At 41.1% G+C, this 17,819-nt stretch overlaps 1 protein-coding gene across 8 annotated transcripts in view; it reads left to right on the top strand.

Annotated features, from left to right (window-relative positions):
• The window catches only part of grik5 (glutamate receptor, ionotropic, kainate 5), an 85,894-nt gene extending 68,464 nt beyond the window's left edge, over positions 1-17,430 (top strand). For 5 of the 8 annotated variants that reach the window (XM_035950852.2, XM_055013678.1, XM_055013676.1 and 2 more), the window contains 9 exons: positions 455-658; positions 1,560-1,673; positions 2,243-2,352; positions 2,601-2,774; positions 4,313-4,478; positions 5,649-5,874; positions 8,791-8,919; positions 11,305-11,471; positions 12,742-17,430. In XM_035950852.2, coding sequence (XP_035806745.1) covers positions 455-658; positions 1,560-1,673; positions 2,243-2,352; positions 2,601-2,774; positions 4,313-4,478; positions 5,649-5,874; positions 8,791-8,919; positions 11,305-11,471; positions 12,742-13,368 — 1,917 coding nt within the window. In that variant the 3' untranslated portion in view covers positions 13,369-17,430. Of the gene's footprint in view, positions 1-454; positions 659-1,559; positions 1,674-2,242; positions 2,353-2,600; positions 2,775-4,312; positions 4,479-5,648; positions 5,875-8,790; positions 8,920-11,304; positions 11,472-12,016; positions 12,054-12,741 lie in introns of all 8 variants that reach the window. The other 3 variants (XM_035950855.2, XM_035950854.2, XM_035950853.2) reach the window with 3 other exon arrangements.
• The last annotated feature ends 389 nt before the right edge of the window (positions 17,431-17,819 follow it).

Here is a 17,819-nt window from a genome sequence, read left to right as displayed (position 1 = left end):
CCAAACAGAAATTAGAATTCCTTGTTTTCACTAAATTACCAATGACATGCTAATAGAAACTTACTACTATGTTGGATATCCTAAGGGAATAGTTTGGTATGTTGGTTAATATGGCTCTTTGCTTTGTTGTGAAAAACAAATATTGCACTGTTTACAAGAAAACAAACAAGATAAAACATTTTAATAGTGACATTTAGAGACACTGGAGGAAAATTTTATTAAATCTGATAGCAATTCATCCTGTTTAGGGCCTTTTGCTAAACTAACACCATTATCTTATGGTTTTGGCTTCACATTTAATATATAGATATGAAATCTCTTCTCATGAAACTTGGCCAAAATCCAAAAAAGATAGTCGTGAAACCAAAATCTTCCTTTAATGCGGTTAACCATCGCTCAGACTGTGTACTTGTGTTTTGGATTGAGACTCCTCATATATTCCCCCTGTGTTTAGGAGAACCCATATGTGATGCGTAAAGACAACTACCAAGACTTCCAGGGCAACGACCAGTACGAGGGCTTCTGTGTTGACATGCTAAGGGAGATTGCAGACATCTTAAAATTCTCCTTCAAGATCAAGCTGGTGGATGATGGGCTGTATGGGGCTCCAGAGGCCAATGGCTCATGGACTGGCATGGTCGGAGAGTTAATCAACAGGGTAAGTACTCTCCCTCTCCTTGTTTCTCTCTGTCTCACACACTAGTGTCTCTACAAACAGAAGCTCACACCCAACACAAATCTATGTAGTCCCACCTACATACACTTGTACTGTAGCCCCAAACCACAACTCTGCTGTAAATTCGTATGTCTGAAATTGCCCTCAGAGGGGAGTAAGACTCTTATCTAGGACAAAAGCTGACTTGATAATTCCCCAGAAGAGAGTGGTAGCATTGCCTGAAATTGCCTGCACCATCTTTCCTCGCAGTAACCTGCCCTACCCCACCCTGTCTCCCCTTCTTCCTCCCTGTGTCCTCGCCTAGTGTGCCTCTGCCAGACACTCTGGTTGAAGCAGGCTAATGAGAGCCCCTCTCTGCTTAATTACCATACGGTATACTTCAATTATCAGACTGTGGTCCCTGTGTGGGGCCTGCCACACTTGTGCTCCCCCAGCTCTCCATGCTTCCTCTCCCTCCATGCCCTCCCTAATGCCTGATCACTCAGCTCTAATTAGCAGCCCATGTTCATCAATTAGCTTTTAATGGAAGAGATGGAGAGGAGGCAGAGCGACCAGAGACCTGCAAGGTTTTATACAGGTGGAGAGACCAGTCACCCAATGCTTGCTTGCAATTAGTCTCGTTTAGATGGTGGGTAGTGTCTGTGAGAAACAGTGCACTGCTGTATGTTTTTGCAAACGCGTTTTCAAGTGCATGTACAAAATTTTCCTTTTTTTCTTCTGGGAAATCAACACTTTATGTGAACAGAAGGTGTCTTTCTTTTTGTGCACAGCTACCTGACCACTTGTTATTTCCCTCCCCCCGACTCTCCTTCAACACCTCTTCCTCTCTCTCACTTGTCCCCTCTACTGTCCATCCACCTATCTATCTTTGTCAATCCTCCAGAAAGCAGACCTGGCCGTGGCAGGCTTCACCATCACATCAGAAAGAGAGAAAGTTATTGACTTCTCTAAGCCGTTCATGACCCTGGGGATCAGCATCTTGTACAGAGTTCAGCTGGTGAGGGTGTTGTCTGGGACTGTCGGGTGATACTCACTGCAGATTCTGTGCTGGATTTAATTTATTTTGCCTTCACTGTTTTAAAGCTAGCAGGAGACAGCAACCTGTACTTTTAAAGATGAATCTTAAGTGATCTGACCGCTTATTGCATAAGAGTTGATCTCATCTTCGAAGCTGATGTTTGTATTTGTGTCGTATGCTGGATGCTGCATCCATGAAGGCCACACAGATTGTTTGGCATTACTTATATTTCTTCATATGTCAGTGTTCTGTAACTGTAGGTTTACATTTCTAACAAGGCTTTGGGCCTAAGCTAAGTGTGTTTCAGCAGAATTGTGAAAAGAGTGATTATGGATTGGAACGTTGATGTATAAAAGCACTGCAGACATGATCTCTAAGTGCAGTGTCAGACACTGCCCTCCTGTGGTGCAAATAGGACGCACCCTTGCAACTGAGACTGAACTATTTTTTTCAAACGCAGTGTACCTTCATGTCTGTCCAGCAGTTACCATCTGTCGCTGCTTCCCCAGCTCTGTGCTCCTTCTTTTCTTCTTTTCTCTTTGTACCAGGGTCGGAAGCCAGGTTACTTCTCCTTCCTCGATCCCTTCTCTCCAGCTGTCTGGCTCTTCATGTTGCTCGCCTACCTGGCTGTCAGCTGTGTGCTCTTCCTGGCTGCAAGGTCAATACATTACATCACACGTTGCACTGATAGTCTGCAGCTCACATCTGAGCTCCATCGCCATTTATCTTGTTGAACACGAGTAACCTGTCACATAATGAAATCTTTTACTTTATACAACCCCTACAGACAGTTTGATAGGGGTCAAATGTCTGATAGATGATGACTTGAATGATATAACAGGGATGCATAACTGTACGGCAGTTTGTCCCTGAGATTGTTTTACTGTACTTGTGTTACCCCACCAGGTTAAGCCCCTATGAGTGGTACAACCCTCACCCATGCCTGCGAGAGCGTAGAGACATGCTGGAGAACCAGTACACTCTGGGAAATAGCCTTTGGTTTCCTGTGGGTGGCTTCATGCAGCAGGGATCAGAGATAATGCCCAGAGCCTTGTCCACCAGATGTGTTAGTGGGGTGTGGTAAGTTATATCCAGTTCATGCCTTCCACGTCTGTAGTGCGACTATTGGACTGTGCAAACTGTTGATATTGCAATAGGGCCGTGCCAATCTACTACACCGCCAGATGCATTTCCCCTTAAAAACACAAACAAAAAAAGACACAAAAGGAAATACCAGCTTGTAACAGATTACTCTGTAGCACCGTAGCAGCTGTTCTTCCTGAGGTGTGTCAAACACAGTCTGTGAACATTGCACGTGATACCTGGAGAAATGAGAACTTCCTACTGTGTTTAGGCTTTTTTGATGGAAAGTATGCACAAATCAAAGCTCCTCTCCTCCACAGTCTGGCAGCAACTACTTCATCTTTGGATTATTTGGTTTTCTGTTCTCTGTTTATAATTTGGAAATTTGTACTGCTTCACATAATTAAAATGTTACTATATGATACATAATAATAATTATAATTAGAACTGCATTTGTATGGCATGGAGGCCAAAGAGAAGCACAAAACAATGAGTGCCAAATGGTAGTAACAGCAAAGATAAAAGATTAATACAGTAGTAATGAAACTGTACCATAATAATAATATCAGATGGATTGAAAACAGTTAAATTATATGTGACTTTAAAGATTATAACCAGAGGTACTAGAGGTCCAAGTAATATATATGAGTCTTCACACCAGATTTAATTATATTCAACCATCTTGTCAATATATAGTTAAACTCATGGTAAACCAGATTTTAAGGAGCATATCTGCAAAAGCTCAGTTACCTTTATGTAGATAATTTAAAGTGTATTCACTGGTTACTTAGCTAAAAAACAAAAAAACTGCATCTTTATTTGCATGTATGCTTTTTTTAAAGCATATTTGTTATGTAAGGTAATATCATTTATATAGTAAATTTTAGACATACAGCCGATGCCAGATTCACAATTTAAAATCCCTGAGCACTATTTTATTTTTTTTTTTGCAAACACTGAAAAACTGTTAACCCTACAGGAACACTAGCCTGATAATACTTTGGTGGCAACAGAGTAACTCTGAAAGAGATTCTTGCTGCACAGGAAACAATGATCGCTAAGAGCTAAGGCGATACAGAGTAGAGGAGGACAGGAAAAGCATAATACATTGAGTTGAGCAAGATAAGGGCTATTAATAAGTATAGTGAGTACAGGATGTTTGTCTTGAATAAAATTTTTAGAGTCCCATCTGCGAGGTTTTGGGTGGGGAGTATTTTTGATTGCCTGGCAATATTAACCCTGCATGTAAGAATTTGAGAAGTATTGCTTTACTGTTTCTGTCTCATTCTTTGCAGATCTGTAAGGTGGCTGCTTTGTGGAAATACTGAATTTTATATGATTTTCAATGTGGAACGATATGTTGAATTGTCAAGTTTTTCTTCTGCTGGATCAGCTCAAAATGTAGATTACTAATTTGCTGTTTATTTGAATGGATGCATTTTGTGATCTATGAATTCTGGATACACGACAGGAATTTTAATCTATATTTCCACACTTAAAGTACTCGATCTCTTTCCCTTGTCTCCTCCTCATAGGTGGGCGTTCACCCTGATCATCATCTCCTCCTACACGGCCAACCTGGCAGCCTTCCTGACCGTCCAGAGGATGGAGGCTCCAATCGAGTCTCCAGATGATTTGGCTGACCAGACCAACATTGAATATGGCACCATCCATGGAGGGAGCACCATGACTTTCTTCATGGTATGGCTCACCACTGCAGCTGCGTCTCTGGTTGTCTTTGTGTTTTGGATTCGTGAATAATTATGTGTGTTTTATTTTGCAATCATGTTTAATTGTTCTTTGTGCTGGGTTCCTGATTTCCTGAATAACCTTCATTGCAACTGAGGAAATAGCTATTCATAAAGCTTTTGTGCTTACAGTGTATATTACTTAGTGCAGTGTTTCTGGCTTCGTTGCTGTAAATAGGGTAAATTATTGTCCTCATATTTGCTGCTATATCTCTGAGTTTCTCTGTTGTTTTCTTTATGGCTGTTTGTGTTAAGTGGCTGACGGCCTGTGTTTGCTTATAAAAACGCTTCCGGCATCTGTGCTAGCATCTGTGCTTGTCATAATGTGTGTGTGTGTGTGTGTGTGTGTGTGTGTGTGTGTGTGTGTGTGTGTGTGTGTGTTGGCATGTGGGAGTGTGTATAGCTGAGCATTTAGAATGAATTTATTTGTGTGTATCGATGGGAAATGGCTACATGCCAGTTTGTGAGTGTATTTCTCATCCTCTAGTATTTGTCCATATTGAGGATATAAGAAAGACTGGTCTGTTTGCCTACATAAGCCACTTTCCTTGCTATAGTACATTACCCTGCTCAATGTCTAATCCACACACAGAACACACTCAAAACACACCCACATTATTACACACAGATGCAACCCTCTCTCATTTTTTCCTTTTTTTCTGTCATACACAGAGATACAAGATGTAATTGTATGCTTAAACACTTAATCCTGTTTTGGAGCTTGCCATATTTTGTTAAGCGCTAAACCACCTCCTGTGTGCTGATTTACCTCAATCTGTATCATGTAGATGATGCATTAGCTACACTATGAACAAATAATCTGTTATCTTGTTTCACCTTGCTTTTATTTCACTCTGCTCTCCTCCTGTTTTCCCCCCTCTGTTTGCCATTGATGTTTTCCTCTGCTAGTTACTGTTCACACTAGATTTTCAGTTTCATGCGTACTTCCCTTCTTGTTAATCTAGAAAGCATCTATTTTGCTTTGTATGTGGTTCCCTCTGTCCTTTGTTCCCTTTTCATCTTTTCCTTCTTATTCAAAGACAGATGTAATGCACATAGGGAAGCTCATACACCCACCTGCAGTCACTTCTAAATTCTCATTTTTGTTCCCATTGCTCTACAGAACTCACGGTACCAGACGTACCAGCGGATGTGGAACTACATGAACTCCAAGCAGCCTAGTGTATTTGTGAAAAGCACAGAGGAGGGCATCGCCCGCGTGCTCAACTCCAAGTATGCCTTCCTGATGGAGAGTACTATGAACGAGTACCATCGCGGCCTCAACTGTAATCTCACAAAGATAGGAGGTCTGCTGGACACCAAGGGCTACGGCATTGGCATGCCACTGGGTAATAATACTAAGATATGATTTACCAAAAGCAAACGTTGCAAAGTTCATCTAGAAACTAATAATGTATTAACTGCCATGTAACAACCTAAAAATGTGGAACAATGTAGATTTCATAAACTTGTAGGAGGAAATTATATCACAAAAATTATGCAAACTGAGATTCATCAGTTCAGTCCATTAATTTAAATTCTCATCATTACTTAAACATGTTACATTCCCTATGAAGCAATCACAAGAATCAGTCACAATAAATACGACACTCACTATAGAAATATTGTGCTTCGTCACATTTGCCACTGTGTTTTCAAAATAAACAGACTGAAACAAAACATATCAGTTAAAAGCAAACAAATTAAAAAGGAATGGTCCACCGCAAGTGTAATCTGAATCTTTCACTCTGCCTATGAACAGATGTTGAAAAGAGACACCGCTCAGTGGGTCCACCACTACGTTGCAGACTGACTTTAGGGGCAGGACAGGCTGCATTGGCCGTGATGAACACCATGCTCAAGCAGAAGGTGGCTCATAAATGTGCTTTATTCCAGACTACCTTAGGCCAGAGGTCGAGGATTGACTTTGTGTTTGAGTCATCAGACCTGTAGCCATATATCTTTGACGCTCAAGTAAAGAGAAAAAGAGTGAATCACAGAGTAGATTTGATTTATTCCATTTCCTACATTGGTAATCATCTCATAATCCTTTAGATCTTGCAGACCCTTGGTGGAGGCCTGGTCACTAGAACCATTGTCTTGAAGGATTTAGTTTGCAGTAGAGGTGCAACGGTTAATCAGTTATTTGTCAACTATTCAGTTACTCACCCACTTTGTTGATAATCAATTCAGTAAGTATTTTTTAAAGGAAAATTTTCGGGTTACATCTTCTTAAGTGTGCATATTTTCTGATTTCTTTACCCCTTTATGAAAGTAAATCTTTGAGTTGTTGACAAAACCAGACATTAAATGATTTCATCTTGAGCTTGTGGATACACTGATCAACATTTTCCCTCATTTTCGGACAGTTTACGGACCAAACAACTAATCGATAAATTGAGAAAATGATTGTCAAATTAATCAACAATAAAAACAATCATTAGAGCCACTTTGCTGTGATATGTTTGTGGTTCGGAAGCTTTAATATCGCAACCGTGCCAGGAATTGAACTCTAAACAGAAACTTATCATATGTACAGTAACACCTCTTGTTTACAAATTGATCTTTTGATATTGGAATAGTACTAAACAATGACATGGCTGTAAACAAGAAATTCACATTCAGAGCATGAATTTGTATTCCATGTAACTAAAGAGGTAACATAAATAAAAGGAAAATTAAGATGGTGATTTCAGTGCAATAGCAGGTATATAAATATACTGTCTTTGGCCTGTTATATAATATGTTTAGACAGTTAAAACAAAAAAAAAGCTCTTACAGGGTATTTTAAATAACATTTAAGCTCAAGACTGAATCTTGAAATATCCCAAAATAGTCAAGTGTACAGTCATTAGTCTAGGAGCTATTAGCAGTTGAGAGTGAAGGAGGTCACCTGTAGCCCCAGTGACCTGTTTGAAGACTAGAGTGGGTTTTAGGACTGGTGAACCTTCACAGTACAAAGTTCTGGCATGAAAGTGGCATACTGTAACTGAGCATGCCCGACAGAATGCAGTGTTTAAACATGAGTGAAGGGAGCTAAGTTAGATGTGAAACTGATTACATCTGAGATCTAAGTTGATTTTTTTTCTGTGAGATTAGTATTTCACATGCAAGTAATGAACATGTAAATAATCTCTTTTCCAAACATGGCCACCTGTAGTGAAGCTTCATTTTTCTTTTGTTCATAGAGGAGATGTCACAGGATTACTGTGAAGAGTTTAGTCATGGTTAGACTTTTTGTTATCAACCACGAGTGTGGAGGAATGGAAAGATAAAAGAAGAGTTACATACATTAGCACAGAGAGCAGATACAGGAATAAAGGAGCGACAGACAGTAGGGAAAAAACAGGTCTTGGGAGATCATATGAAGAGACATTCATAGATTGTAAAAAAAAAAACAAAACAAAAAAAAAAAAAAACACTACCTCTAGGTATGCAAACATTTCAGGCCCTAGACAAGTTAATTAGTCATTTAGGGAAATGCATTTGATTGCCTTCTTCCTGAGAGTTAGATGATTGATATCTCTGAAGTTTGTTCAGTAAATATGAAGCTCCAGCCCAGAGAATACCTTAGTTTAGCATGAAGACACATGCAAACTGGCAATAGGCAGCTAGTCGTTCTCTAAGGTAAAATTATATCGCGCTGTAAATGGAGGTATGCACTACAATAAGCAGAATTCACTGTTATTACATTTCTGTTTGATTTTTGAGGTATGTTTTAAATATTGACTTTTAGATGCCATGGTAGGTACATTTATTATTTGCAGTTTGGAATGAGCTAAGGGAGCTGTTTCCTTCTGTTTTGATTTTGACAAAGCTATTATTCATGCTTATGCTGATGTTTGCAATCTTTTCATAGGTTTACTCAAAAACGCATTCATTTAGTCAATACTCATGATGATCCATTGAACTGTCAACACTTTTCGAAGAGGCCGTTTTCTTGTAGACACTGTTTTCTTTCTATATATGCTGTTCACTGAGCTCATAACATATGCTGTCTGGCCAGCAGCTGTACCACTCTCTCTGCCTGGTTGTAATCTCACTGTTTATCTCTCACTAATCCTCTTTTTATGCTCACCATAAGAGCACTTGGAGCCATCTCAAAGCTGCAGCAGCAGTTCTTTCTGTTTTACTCCATAGCCTTCTCTCTCATGGTTTCTCTTTTCATCTTTTCCCCCTCATCTGAAATAACTCCTGTCTTGTCTGGACTCTTGTTCTGGTCCTTGTCTACCATGCTCTTATACTGCTTTCCTGTTGTTTTCCAGGATCTCCGTTTAGAGATGAGATCACACTGGCCATCCTCCAGCTGCAGGAGAATAACAGGCTGGAGATACTGAAGAGGAGGTGGTGGGAGGGAGGCCAGTGTCCTAAAGAAGAGGACCACCGTGCCAAGGGTGAGTTGACTGCAGATGTCTGTGTCCTCTCCCTCCTTCTCTCTAATGTCCCAAGAAATAGCCTCCTCCCTCTTTGCTACAGTCCAGCTGATGGCTAATGCCTAACTAATGTCCTTGTGGAGGGTGCTTTGCACAGTTTATTTTCCCAAATGTCTTCTGGTTGTCTTAGGCGTGTGTAATACCAGTTTTTTTTTGGAGAGAATGTGTCTGCAACTTTATGAATCACATTGACACTGAAAATGCATCTTTGTTCATGCTACTGCTGCCAGATGAAAATGATTGACAACAAAATTGTTCATGCCAGACGTTTTTGTATTGTTAATCTTTATCCGTACAGTTTATCTCAGACATTTTAACATCATGATTATTTAAATTAAGTGAAAAGAGCACTGTAGCAATGTAATATTGCAGTTAAGTACAGTTGCTGTACTTACAAGGGGCACTTCAAAAAAAAAGTCAAAAGTAAAGCTGCAGAGACAGAGATGTCTAGACTTCTAGTTCCCAGTGTGGGTCAAGCTTAAAAAACTTAAGTCCTATATTTTCCATAGATCACAAAAATGTTTCCAAAGATCACAAAAATGTCACTTGAGTAAGTACAAGAGGGAATAGTTCAACATTTTATTCAACAGAGTTATTTTCTTGTAGAGAGTTAGATGAGATACCAACTGATAAATGTTCAACCGATACAGAGCTAGAGCCTGACTAGCTTAGCACACTTGAATGTGTCGTCCTTGCAGAGAACGCTCATCTGTCAAATGAACTGTAATCAGTGAGTGCTCTCTCAGTGGCTCAACGTGTTTATACCCGCATGAAGCACAATGACATATGTGATGGATCTTCAGCTGTTCGGAGGATTGCGGCTCAGAATGGTCAGAAAGACATGTAGCTTGCATATTGCAAAATGCGTCTGAATGTAGTGGGACATGCTACATTTTTTTCTGTCATACTAAATAGTATAGTAGTATGGGTACTAGGGCTCACCAGGTGAATGGAAACAGGCAATAGACAGCCTGGTAATAAAATGTGGCTGTCATTACTTCCAAAGTGGATGCCAGTGCCTATAATTTCACACCGATCAGGCATAACATTATGACCACCTGCCTAATATTGTCTTAGTCCCTCTTTTGCTGCCAAACCAGCCCTGACCTGTTGAGGCATGGACTCCACTAGACTCTGAAGGTGTGCTGTGGTATCTGGCACCAAGGTGTCAGCAGCAGATCCTTTAAGTCTTGGAAGTGACCAGGTGACGCCTCCACGGATTTGACTTGTTTGTCCAGCAAATCCTACAGATGCTCCATTGAGATCTGGGGAATTTGGAGGCCAAGTCAGCACCTCAAACTCGTTGTGTGCTCCTCAAACCATACCTGAACCGTTTTTGCTTTGTGTCATGGCTCATTATCCTGCTGAAAGAGGCCACAGCCATCAGGGAATACTGTTTCCATGAAAGTGTCTACATGGTATGCAACACTACTTAGGTAGGTGGTATGTGTCAAAGAAGCATCCACATAGATGGCAGGACCCAAGGTTTACCAGCAGAACATTGCCCAAAGCATCACACTGCCTCCGCCGGCTTTCCTTCTTCCCATAGTGCATCCTGGTGCCATGTGTTCCCCAGATAAGCGACTATCAATGTGATGAAAAAGAACACGTGATTCATCAGACCAGGCCACCTTCTTCCATTGCTGTGTGGTCCAGTTCTGATGTTCACTTTCCCATTGTTGGTTCTTTCAGTGGTGCAGAGGAGTCAGCATGAACACCCTGACCACAAACTGTGATGTACTGTATTCTGACACCTTTCTATCAGAACCAGCATTAACTTCTTCAGTAATTTGTGCAACAGTAGCTCGTCTGTTGGATCAGACCACACATGCCAGCCTTCGCTCCCTACATACATTAATGAGCCTTGGCTGCTCATGACCCTGTGGCCAGATCACCACTGTTCATTCCTTTGACCACTTTTGATAGATCCTGACCACTACAGACAACCACAACTTTGAGGACAAAAGGTTCACTTGTTGCCTAATATATCCAACTCACTAACAGGTGCCATGATGAAGAGATGATCGGTGTTATTCACTTCACCTGTTAGTGTTCATAATGCTATGCCTGATTGGTGTGTATGTGTTCTGATTATATATGATTACAGTTTGCAGTTTTATCGTCCCGATTGTATCGTTGATGTATGTGCAGCGGTTTCTAAAGCAACCTATTGATTTGTGATGTTGGTTCATGTAAACAAAACTGACTTCACTGTCAGGCTTTTCCACTATTTCTACAGACTATGTTGTACTCCAAGACAGCCCAAACTATTTTGACAACTGATACTACTGTTGATGTGTTTTTGCATGTATGCACTAATGTTTGTCTCCTGTGGCCCTGTCTCAGGTCTGGGCATGGAGAACATTGGGGGCATCTTTGTGGTTCTAATCTGTGGCCTCATTATTGCCGTGTTTGTGGCCATTATGGAATTTGTGTGGTCCACACGCCGCTCGGCAGAGACCGATGAGGTATGCCCCCATACCTGCCCTCGCCGACCCCACAGACACTCCCCAGTAGGTTCCCATGGCATCCTGCCAGCCCTTTTGATTATGTAGTGTGTGTGTTTGTGTGTGTGAGAATGGGTAGATTTCTTTTTCAGCCTTTGCTTCCATTTGTACATGTTTGTGTGTGCTGTAACATTTGAGATTCAACGTGTTATGTGCATGTGAGATGAGAGGAATGTTGAAGTATGCGGCTCTGAACTGCAGTGTTCAAAAATTATAAAAGAAATTGAGAATTTCAGTGCATGTTCTGCCTGTTTTGATGTCATCGTGCCCTTTTAGTGTTTGGTGTTTAACAGTATGGCAATAAGTGTTTGTGAGCTAAACATGATAGTACGAAGAAGCAATATTGAGAAATGCCAATATTTGCTTGCATAAACAAGTAGTGTGATCCTAATTCTCTGGCATTAAATGTCATGATGTATCTTCTTTTACATGCCTCACATGTACGCTGGTATTCTTCGTTTCCATTGTTGGATTACTTCTCACCCATTTCACTGTGCGTCTCCCTCTATCTCTCTCTCAAACACACACACCTCCTGTCATTCGGCCATCAGTGTCTGTTTTCCAATAATGAGTACTGTTTCTGTTTATGTGAGCACATAACTTTTTATCATGATTTCAATGAGAATGTTCGTCTGTAGTGGACATGTCAATGCATTTTGTTTGTCATGTGTGAAAATTACAGTAGTCATTGCTGTTGGAATGATGAAAAACATTTACTGATGTAGAAGTGTGCCTTAGAGTGTGTGTCTAAGAGGATTGCACAGTTGCCGTATGAGTGAATGCTTTTGTATATGTGCGCTTAAGTTTGCAAGCCTGCCTGTCTGTTCATAGTGTTGTAATGAAGTGCTCATAAACTAAGCAACATTTTGGTGTTCTGTGTGTTTGGATTGTAATAACTCTCTCTGCTCCTTGGATATTCTCCCATCTCTATCCATCTCCACATCCTTCCCATCACCTCTTCATTTCTGTTTTAAAAACCATCAATCCATTTGTTAATCTCTGTGCCCTCGCTTCTGCTGCAACTTTTTTGTTCACCATGCCTACTGTGTCTGTTCTTCCTGCCTCGTTGCCGCCTTGTTTTTTTTGTTTGTTTGTTTTTGTTTTTCCTTACGTTATTTTCCCTCTGCTCTGTTATTTATGTACTGCCTTACCACTGTCTTGTTCTGCTGCCTGCATACTTTGTGTCTGTGGCACTCCCACCCCTACTTCGGCCTCCTTCCCTTTTCCTTCCCTTCTGTCTTTCCTTCTTTCCTCCCTCCTTCCTTTTTTCCTCCAGGTGTCTGTCTGTCAGGAGATGATCACAGAGTTCCGAAACGCCGTCTCCTGTAAAAAGAGCTCCCGTATGCGCCGCCGTCGGCCCCTGAGCAGCTCAGCAGCCTTGCGCCACCCCACCCGCATTGCTCTGGGGGCCCCTCGGCCCCTGCGCCTTGTCCGGGAGATGCGGCTCAGCAACGGCAAGCTGTATAGCGGAGCTGGCCCCCTGACAGGTGGAGCTGGAAGTGGAGCAGGTGGGACAGGACCGCCAGATCTGGGCCCTGGTCCTCAGCGGATTCTAGATGATCCACTGGGTGCCAACACCACCCCACCTCCACCTGCCCCCACGCCTGTGATGCTGCCTGCTCGCAGCTGCACCCACGTGAGGATCTGCCAGGAGTGCCGAAGGATACAGAGCCTAAGATCAGGCAGCAGTATAGGATCGACATCAACAAGAATACCACCTTCATCTGCCCCTCTGCCTCGGCTACCTCCACCTCCGCCCCCGTCCTCGTCCAACACAGACAGTGAGGGTGGAGGGGCACCCAGCCCAAGACGACTAAATCAGAGTCCACCACCTCACACTCCTCGACCCATTCCACCTTCACAGAGCAGCAACACCACAGACCTACTGGGAGACCAGGACTGAGCCCAGAGTCAGATGAGGGTAGATGAGAGGACTGCAGGGAGCCTGTGATGTTAGTGAAAGACATTTCTGCTGCTTAGAGAAACACCATTTCCACAGGTGAAATTCATCTCAGAACAAAAAAAAAGTGGGAGATGAGGGAGAGAAGGGGAAGAGAAAGGATTTGAAGTCATCAAGGCCAGCTCGCAGAAGATGAAATGACCTTACAAAGAGAGCTGAATGAGGATAACTAACACATTCTCATGTTGAGCTTGAGGCTTATAGCTGTAGAACTGGCTATAAGGTGGTCTTCTGTAATCAGTTGTGATGAACATCTCAGTTTGGACAAATCTGAGAGGAAATGCACATGACCAGATGATGGTTTCCATTGGCCTCTTTTTGCCTCCTTACTCCCCTCTCATCTCACATTTAAGGATGTGAGTGCTGGTTTTCTTCCACAGACACTTCCCTGGAAGCTAACTAGCCCTTCAGTAAAACGAAGCCCTGCTGAATGACATACTGTATACGTATGTGATTTAAAACAGCAACTAAAAGACTTCAGAGAATAATTTGCTGTTGTTTTTTTTCTTTTGTTGTCTTTATTTTGTTACCATTGTCCTAAGTGGGAGTAACAAATACAGACTATGTGTGACAATATGGTGGATTTTAACATGCTAAGAAACTTGACAACGGCTAATTGTGTCAAGAGTTTTGTGTCCCTCCCTGTGCCCCATAGCTGCTTTTTGGATGACTTCAAGGAAGGTAGATAAAATGACTTCAAAAGAACATAATGCAAACAGTAGCAGAGAAAACAGTTTGCCTGTCTTTCTTTACTCTGTGTGTGTGTCTGTGCGTGCATGGGTGTACACACGTGCAAAATTTGTGCTTCATGTAAGTCTGTCTCTAACTGCTCAGATTAGGGAAATGATGTACTTAGCATCAGTACCCTTCTACCAGTGTAATCAGACAGCCACAAAAAATGAGAAAGAGCATGAGCAAGAGGTTTTGAAATGTGGAATTAGTGTGTCTTTATCCTGGGTAATGCTTGCCAAGACTTCACTTCTTTTTCACCTCTGTTCAGACACCATAGATGAGATAGAGAGACTGGGCAAGCCAAGACCGACAAGGTAGAGAATAACTGAAAGAGAGGAGATAGAGAGAGCCAGAAAGGGAAAAGGACACTAGTGAATTGGAATGAGAAATCCCTCGCTGAACTACTTCCATTATTAGATCTGTCCTGATCTGTTAATTCTGGGCATCTTTTAAGGAGCTTGTTAATGTGCCAGCAGGCTTTAGCTGCCGCTTCTTCCCTTCTCTCTGTTCAGCAGACTGACTTGGCCATCCACAGTCGCGACTCCTGCCAGAATCATAGACTCAACATAGCCTTGTCAATACTGTCTCAAGCTTTTGATCGCCTAATTACTCCCCTCAGTGGCTGGGAACTCATTTAGGAGAGGGTTGAACACAGTCAAACATGCCGATAAATAGATTTCAAAGAAAAACATGTTTTTTTTTTGTTTGTTTTGTTTTTTTATCATGGCTGAGAAGAGAATCTCATCTTTAATTATCTTGTTAATGTTAAAGCCCTGTAGTTGTATGAAACTGTTGCTAAACAGTGCAGAATCTAAACTGTGTAAACAAGGTTCCTTGAAGGGAATGCTGGTGGATTTGTTTGTTTTTGCTACTTTAAAATTAAAATTGTGTGCACTTCACATCATGATTTATTCAGCATTTATCCAGCAGGCATACCCACAACAGTGAAGAAGAGAGCCATGGTACATGCATAATATTTGCCATGTGAAAAGCTCCAATGTCAGTACATTGTGCAATCTTGTGACTTCAAGCCGTCCACACTGGTGCTGTGTTGAAAATTATGTGTACGTATTTGTAGGTCTAACGTAGTACGATTTCCACCGTGACTTTTATGGAAAAGTGATCTGGGTGCTCATTCACAGTTGAAGCCAACATGTTTAGAGGGAAACAGGCTTATATATTTATATATCTTTCTAACTGTCAACAAATGTTAAAAACCACATCCACTAAATACATAATTTACCATGTGGGCAGCTCAGTCTTATTCACCCAAATGCAGTCTCTCTGCTCACCTTGTTGCAGTTGAAGATGTCAAATAAAACAGATCAGATTTGTTCTCTATCCGTAGTAAAACAATGAAGTGTATTCTGATGACTTACATGAAATCATGACAGGCACTCAGCACATTTGGCTAGTAAAGCATAATTTCTACTTCGGTTTCTGTCATCAAGTACACACAGAATTTAATATGCTGCCATAGAAGCAAATGTATCTGTTAAACAGTTCATCTACTATTTTGTTTGTATGACTTTTAATGCAAACATGTTAGTTCCAAAACAGCATATCAGCTACATCCTTGAAAGACATGAACAAAAGTCCCTATATTCCACTATTATGTCTAAAATAGATTTAAAAAGAAAGAAAGAAAGAAACCAAACCAATGAAAATAATATGACTTAACCAGCATGAACAAATGTCACTAATATATGCAGTGCTCAGCTTTTATACAATTTATCATGAAGCTAAAATACAACCCCAAACTGCGGTAACTCAATCCTACGGACTAGCCACAGATTATAATAACACCTGCGAGTGACCTGTGAGGACACAATAGTACAGTTTAATGTAGCAGCAGAGAGCAGCAGAGGAATCATGCAGAACTTGCAGAAGAAGTTCCCACCCGTATTCTGCATTACATTGCCAGTCTGCAATGTAATGCAGAATACGGGTGGGAAATGAAAACAACACAAGAACAAACCTGCTAAATGTCAGGCACACCAATGCAAGTAATGCAAATACTTAGTCACAGATTTTTGCTTGCATCCCAGAACAAAATAGTTGCACTCTTCTATGAATGTAAAGCTACAACAGCTGATTCCCGAGAGCCACTGTTACCTCCTTTCTGACAGCATAGCTAACTTTTTTTTAATGTCATATCAGTTTTTTAATATACAAATGTGCATACAACCCTTGTCTACGAAAACCTCAAAGCTTAGCTTTTTCTCCAATATGCATGAAGCTTCCAGCTGTTTTAACCTCTAACTGAGCAGCGTCCCGCTATCATCTCAGATCGTAAAAAGCAGCAGGAGTTGCTAGTGCCACAACAAGGGCAGGATCTCTCACCGGCTTCCCACTCATCCATATCCAGTAATAAAACAGGGAGACAACAAGCAAAACCACCAGTTCACCCTTTGCAAATCTCTGAAAAATGCAGACATTGTTGTTTAGGGTAGCATTGTATTGCTGTATAAAATTATGCAGTTTGCAGTAAAGCAAATGTGTTGACAATGTTGTGTTCCAGAAAATGATAACAATGTTTGCACATATGCTGTGTCTCTGAATGACTGCTGAAAGCAGACACAGGCCTGATTTGATGTTTCTCTTTGTGTACTTCTGCCTTTGTGTCCAGAATGCTGACAAAGCAACATGAGCCAACCTTTTCCTCAAGTTGTCACAGTACGCACACAAACAAAAACATACTCACCCACAACATCTTCGTCTCTGATTCCTCCCTAAACTGTACACCCACTGTTTTCAGATCTGTCTTTAGAGTTAGTTTAAGGTCCTCTTTGGTTCTTACAAATTTTCAAAACTTGATATGTGACAGCACCATATAGTCATCAAGTGGTTATTGGCAGCTTTGAACCGTCAGCTGGAAGCATTTATGAGTGGCGCAGCATTGAGTGGACAAGCAAGAGGAGGGTGCAAACCCTACACAGCCAAAACATTCTGAATGTGAGTTTAAGAGCGGAGGGAGGGTCACAAAACAAACAAATGGGGTGTTTGAACAGTCACTCCACAAAACAAGCATTTGTCTACTTTTATGTTATTTTCTTTGGTATTTTTTTCATATTTCTATACTAGTGCTAAATGGATTATTAAAATTGAATATTATGATTAAATTGTTATTCCTATTGAAGAGAAAGAGGTTCTATAGTGTGCTTGTGGGTGAAGGGGGGACGATGGGAGGAGTTGGGATGAAAGTGCAATTGCCCTATTGTTCAAACCTATAGACACACAGACTTCTTTTTGGAATAAAAACATTCAAACAGTCTCATAGTGACGCGTGTCTTTGCTGTTCAGCTGGGAAGTTCGCTGCATTTATTTCTTATGTCTGAGTGGTAGAACAGAGGTGGAAGAAGGTCTCAGATATTTTACTCACAGCAAGTAAAAGTATGACTCTAAAAATGTAAACAGTAAAATGTGCTTAAAAGATCAAAGAACTCATTGTGCATTGCTATTACATTGGGCATTGAATATGCAGCATATTACTGTTGTAACTGGATAAGGTGGAGCTAGGTTTATAAATACACTCAAAATGTCCAAGTAATACATTGGTTGTGACAAGCTATTGTGTTTTATTCTGAATATTTTGTAGGGGGAATCTCATGGAGCTACAGATAAGAAGTCACAAACCCCGAAGGTATGGAGCCATTAAGTTT

Source organism: Amphiprion ocellaris, chromosome 9, assembly GCF_022539595.1.
Source record: "Amphiprion ocellaris isolate individual 3 ecotype Okinawa chromosome 9, ASM2253959v1, whole genome shotgun sequence".
Lineage (NCBI taxonomy): Eukaryota > Metazoa > Chordata > Actinopteri > Pomacentridae > Amphiprion > Amphiprion ocellaris.
This window is presented reverse-complemented; position numbering and strand designations above follow the sequence as displayed.